The sequence below is a fragment of the Triticum urartu genome, chromosome 5 (assembly GCF_003073215.2).
Source record: "Triticum urartu cultivar G1812 chromosome 5, Tu2.1, whole genome shotgun sequence".
Lineage (NCBI taxonomy): Eukaryota > Viridiplantae > Streptophyta > Magnoliopsida > Poales > Poaceae > Triticum > Triticum urartu.
In genome coordinates, this window is record NC_053026.1 from 10874055 (window position 1) to 10880302 (window position 6248).

General features: G+C 44.8%; 1 protein-coding gene across 2 annotated transcripts; it reads left to right on the forward strand.

Moving 5' to 3' along the window:
- The first annotated feature begins 252 nt into the window (after positions 1–252).
- Positions 253–5895, forward strand: LOC125506918. 2 transcript variants are annotated; one of them, XM_048671622.1, is made up of 4 exons: positions 253–549; positions 1369–1477; positions 1598–1797; positions 5237–5895. In XM_048671622.1, the coding sequence occupies exons 2-4, from the start codon at positions 1388–1390 to the stop codon at positions 5559–5561; spliced, it is 615 nt and encodes a 204-aa protein (XP_048527579.1). In that variant the 5' UTR covers positions 253–549; positions 1369–1387; the 3' UTR covers positions 5562–5895. The 2 variants fall into 2 exon arrangements, with proteins under 2 accessions (XP_048527579.1, XP_048527580.1); XM_048671623.1 differs by having other exon boundaries at positions 256–549; positions 1377–1477.
- Positions 5896–6248: the final 353 nt, after the last annotated feature.

Here is a 6248-nt window from a genome sequence, read left to right on the forward strand (position 1 = left end):
CTGTCAAGACTAACTTTTGTCATGTTACCCTGGCGGCGACGTTGATATGAATCCACCGGCCGGTCCCTGCTACCTGCAAGCCTTGAGTATCTCCGGCGGCCCGGCCGACACGTACACGCGTGCATCACCACGCATATATGCACGCGTATGTGCGTCTCCGGAGGTCTCGACAGAAGCAGCTAGCAAGAGAGGCACTCGCCAACCTCTGAGTAATGCTGGATGCGGACCCTTGAATATTCCGCTCGTTCTGATCCTTTCTTTCCGGAAACGTACTTGAGTCATGAACTGCAGATAAGTTCCCATCCTATCCACTTTTTTGTAGGAAGCTATCCACTTGTTTATCATTGCTTTATCTCTCCACACTATTTATTAGTGATAGTATTGGTTGGATTTTTGTGTCGAGGATCCATTCACACCTCTGAACCATAATCCTACTCCGGCGCTCTGCCCTGCCGTCCTCTCATTTCGCTGGTCGCTTGGTGGTGTAGGGCTCTGTGGGGTGTGGGCAGCAGTCGCTTGCTTGATTTGGGCCGTCGACTTGGAGCTAACGTAAGGATTCCTCTGCTCCTCCTTCCCTCCTCTTTTCCTGCTAGTTTGGTGCTCCGGGCGATTTGCTTTCAGTTCATCAGTTCTTGCGAAGCCGCAGCGCATGATTCTCACTCTATTTATCCCCGCATTGTGTTCATCAGTTCACAAGCTCTGGAGTTTTCTTTGCTCGCGGTGCTTCCCCATCGTGTCTGATGGAATTTAACTACTCCCTCCGTTTTTAAATATAAGGCTTTTTGAAGATTTCAATAGAAACTATAAACCGATGTATATAAACATATTTTAGTGTGTAGATTCACTTATTTTGTCTCGTATGTAGTCTATATTAAAATCTCTGAAAAATCTTATATTTAGGAACGAAGGGAATATGTAATATGTGCTTTGGTCTGAGTGTCTTTGGGGGTGTCTCTCTTGATGTTTATTCCGTGATTTAAGTGAGGATTTTTCTGAGCCCACGACCTGGCCCGCTCGTTTTCGCCATGCTTGGAGAGGCGGGAATTCTTGACACCACTCCACTTGGGCCGCGTGAATCCTCGACAAACCTGTTTGCTAGGCGCAACTTAATCATATATACTTTGTATTAGAGTTGCGGTAGTTAATCGGGATCGAAGAGAGTAGTGTATGTATATATCTATCAACTTTATATAGCTTATTACAAAGAAATGGAGCAATTGATGCGATTGATAATCTTCATGTCATGCATGAGTTAGCCCGTCGTCGAGTAATCATATTTGAGCTACCATTGTATTCCTGCACTTGTTCATTCATCTATATGCATGTGTTTGCGCCTAATGCACTATCCAACTCATCTGCCCTGATTAGGAGTGTAGTGTGATCATCCATGGGGAAGAAAGGTATAGTTGTGGCGACCACCGTCGCCGCCGTGATGACTGTCATCTTCGGGGTCATCAGCGCGGTTTTCTTGGGACTGGTATGCACGCGATATTATCTCTTCCTCGGTTGCAACCTCCGGCCAACCAATAATCTAGTTGTACAGTAGTTGATAGTAATTTTGGTGATTCTTCTTAACTGTGTGCACTCATTCATGCAGAGAAGCTATCAGGATGACCACGATGACCGCAGCGTGTGTAAGTACGAGCGATCGCCGGCGACCGCTTGCGGCGTCGTGGCGGCCGTGCTGGCGCTAACGACACAGATTCTCGCCAGCATAGCCATCGGCTGCTGTGGGGCATGGCAGAATCCTAAGAGGGCCAATCGCATCGCCGCCGTCGTTTTCTATGTCATCTCATGGTACGTAAATAATTTTGTCACTGAAAGCTCCATATCTCAGCTGCTTTCTGTCTTTTTTTTAGGGTCCAGCTGCTTTGTGTCAGTAGTCAAGGAAAATATCATCTTCAGGAAAAAAAACACTTGACACTAAAATTAATATTGTATGATTTTTTTAGAAAAAGGAGGAAATTCCACCATGGGCGCTAAACTTGAAACCTAGGTACAGAACAGTCCATCTGGTAGAAAATCACGCAAGAGGGTCCATGAACTTAAGACATATACAATGATACTATATTAAAAGTGTCAATGTGTCATGTAGGATAATTATTGAGATTAATGAGAGAGAAAAGGTTTGCTTTCTCTTAATTAAGATATGTTCTGTTAGCAACAATATCTTTCATCACATATTTAGGTATAACTTGTTGTACACCATTTTTATTGTCATGTCAAGATGACTTGACGGATTTAAGATAAGACTACTTTATCAATCACTATACATGCCCTTAGGCAACTCACAATTCAAATCGCTGCATGTCATCCTAATTTGTCTTTTTTTTTTGAAACAAGGCAAAAGACTTGCCATTTTCATTTAATAAGAAAAGGTTTCAGAACAGACATTGCCAAGCGGCGGAAAAGCAAAACAGTTACTCTCGCGGTATTACATTACGCAAATGCTTAGCGCCTGCAGTGGCCCAAATCGAAACTTCATCTTTGATGCGTCGCATGACAATCGCCACCGGCGCCGCTTTGCTCCTGAAGACACGAGCATTCCTTTCATTCCATATCTCCCATCCCACAAGAAGTAACAGGGAAGATAGGGCCTTCATCGGGAGTGTATTATCAGAGAGAACCGCATCCCACCAAGATTTCACCGAATCGAACAGGAGCCACGGAGCCGTGCGGATAGCAAGCCCGAGCCATGAGAAGACCGCATTCCAAATCCGAACAGAGAAACGACACTTGAAGATCAGGTGTGCTGCAGATTCTTGCACCTGACTGCAGAGTGGGCATTTGTCACAATTTGGCCATCCTCTTCTCTGAAGCCTATCAACCGTCCAAACTCTGTTGTGGATAACGAGCCACGCGAAAAATTTGCATTTGGGGGGAGCCCACGCCTTCCAAACCGCAGCAGGCAAACTTGAGAGCGGGAGGTCATGAAACTGCGCCAAATAAGCAGACTTTGCAGAGTACTTCCCATCATTGGTTGACTTCCACAATATGGAGTCCTGGACACCCGGCTGAATGGCCACAGTCGCTAGCTTCTCCCAAAGGGCCAAGAATTGTTGAAGGTGTTCTAGAGTGAGGCCAGCGTCAATGTTGATTTGTGCTATCCAGTGCCCATCCCTTAAGGCCGTGGCAACCGTAACACCTTTCTTGCGTGAAATATCGAAAATCTTTGGCGCAATATCTTTGGGCCTAACGCCCTGAAGCCAAGAAGATTCCCAGAAGGAAGCCTTCTGTCCATCGCCGATCTTGACCTCAGTCAAGACCGCGAAAAGGTCGCGGTCGGAAGTCGTGCAAGGCGTCCCCAATCCACACCACGCACGAGGTGGGTCATTCCACTCAAGCCATAGCCACCTCAGCCGGAGGGCAGCAACAAATTTGCAAAGGTGCAAAATGCCAAGGCCCCCATACTCCTTTGGCTTGCAGACATGCTCCCAATTAATGTTGCACTTGCTGCCACTAACCGAGTCAGATCCTGCCCAGAGGTAGGCACGCCGCAACTTGTCAATCGCTTTTATAACCTCCACCGGGATGTCGAGCGGCGTGATGTGATAAATGGCCACCGCCGTAAGGACTGCCTTCACCAAGGTCATACGACCCGCAATAGCAACGTGCCTTCCTCTCCAAGGTGCCAATTTGCCCGCAGCCTTGTCTTCCAAAGGTTGGAGATGCACCCTCTTTAATCTTTTGACCGCGAGGGGGAGCCCAAGATAGCGGATCGGGAAGGAGGCGCGGCAAGCCGGGAAAGACTGGAGAACATCATCTAGGTCCACATTGGCACATCTGATGGGTACCACAGAACTTTTGGTGCAGTTTGTGGAGAGGCCAGTAGATTCACCAAAGGAGGAAAGTATGTTGGTAAGGTATTGGACATCCTCCATAATGGGGGCACAGAAAATGGCAGCATCGTCAGCATAGAGCGAGGCACGAATTCTCCCCGGTTGTCTCTCGGGCAAGGGATGTAGCTTTCCTTGGGTTGTGACCTTGCTGAGAATATGATGTAGGGGGTCTATGGCAAGCACGAAGAGGAGCGGTGAAAACGGATCCCCCTGCCTGAGACCCTGACCGTGTTTGATTGGGTCACCAGCAATACCATTTAGCAACACTCTAGAGGACGTGGAGGAAAGAAGTGCCGAGACCCAGTCACGAAAGCGGGTAGGGAAGCCATGATGATTTAGCACCTCCAGCAAGTAGTCCCATCTAACCGAGTCGAAAGCCTTCTTGATGTCTAATTTGAATAGAAGCATAGGTTTCTTTGAGCGGTGAAATTTTCTGGACAGATTCCGAACATACATAAAGTTGTCATGGATGCTTCTTTTTTTATGAAGGCACTTTGCGCAGTGGAGACAATGGCATTCATATGAGGGGCTAGTCTAGTGGCCAGAATTTTGGCAATGAGCTTGGCCACGGCATGAATCAGGCTAATTGGTCTGAAGTCAGAGATGTCCTCGGCACCATCCTTCTTGGGAATGAGGGCGATATTCACTGAATTGAGCCAGTGCAGATTTCCGGCGTTTAGGTTGGAGAAGCTGTTGATCACTAGCATGATATCATCCTTAGTAATATTCCAGCAACTCTTGAAGAATTTTTCGGTGAATCCGTCCGGGCCTGGCGCTTTGTCAGAAAAAAGAGAAAAGACAGCAGCTCTGACTTCCTCTTCCGAAATGGGATCACCAAGCGCTGAAAGGTCAATGCCAGTGGGTGGGATGGATGCCCAGTTAATGGTCTTGGAGCGTGGAGCGCCCTTTTTCAAAATCGCATTGAAGTGGGAGTGAACAATAGATTTCTTGTGATCATGGTCTGTCACCCAACCTTGGCTATGCTTTAGGCGGTGAATAAGGTTTTTCCTCCTCCGGCCATTGACTCTAAGGTGAAAATAGCGAGTATTCGCGTCTCCCTCTTTTATGTTGGTGATTCTCGAGGTCTGCCTTTTCCGCGCACGTTTCATCCTAATTTGTCACGGTGACGGTTGAGGTTGCCATGTCAATGTCATGTATGCATCATGATCATACGACTGCACGGCCGTGTGTCAAAATTATATGGTGCAGGCTCTGTCGTGTTGGAAGGCAGCAGGGACCCAGGAGAACATTCGTTCTCTGCGGTTTTTTTTAAAAAAATACACCTTTGCTTAAAATTTTCAGACTGAAGTTTAACAAAATATATATATACTTGATGGATTGTTTGTTTAAGTAGTATTAACTAATGTGGTCTCTATGCCATACATGTATACTTGCAGGATCCTAGCGATCATAGCGATGCTAGCTTTCCTGGGAGGCGCCTTATTAGGGATTGAAGGATCTATGGAGAAAACTGTTGGGAATAGTAGTTGTGTCGGAGGTGTCGGAGGTGTCGCAGTTTTCGTGGAGGCGACATTTCTATTTCTTGTAGTTGTCGCCCTTGTGGTCTCCTCGTATCTTCTTATTCAGAAAAATGACCACCACGAAGCAACCGCAGGCAATAATCCTCGTATGTTACCAACCACTACATCTCCTTCGGCACCAACAACTACATCTAAAGACAGCGCCTACGCTTCTGCTCCTGTGCCAGCAAATGAAGTCTGAAGTTAGCTCTGCCACTATGCAACGGTTGTCTTTGCCTTCCAAAAGGAGGAACATGCTTTCTGGACGTCGTAAGTGGAAGGCACTCGTTGCGGCCTTCCATTCCAAAATACTTGGTGGTTTTAGTTTAAATTCAAACTAAAACCACAACAAGTATTTTGAAACGGATGGTGTACATGCTTATCGTTTCTTACATACATCAATAAATTGTTTTCGTAATATGGGTTTGAGGGCTACTTTTTATCATATGGATTGTACATTTTTCATATACAGTAGAAACATTTTTCTATACTTGTTTACATTTTTCAAATATATGATTAATATTAATTTAGCTATATGTTTGATGTGTACTATTTTGGCACAGATTTTACATTTTTGGTATACATAAGAAATATTTTTCTTATATACATTATCATTTTTCAAATATTGTCTTCATCTTATGTTAATTGACGCTAAAACAAATGTATCTAGACGTATTTCAGTGTTACATATATGATTGCCATTTTTCAGATATATGTTTTTATGTCAACTTTTTTCATACATATTGTACATGTTTTTATACATAGGAAACATTTTTAAGCTATATTATACTTTAAAAACTGGAATGATTCCTTGTGAAATATATGTATTTCTTTTAAATATGACAAAAATAGAAAAATGAAATGAAAAAAATGAGACGAAGTGAACTAA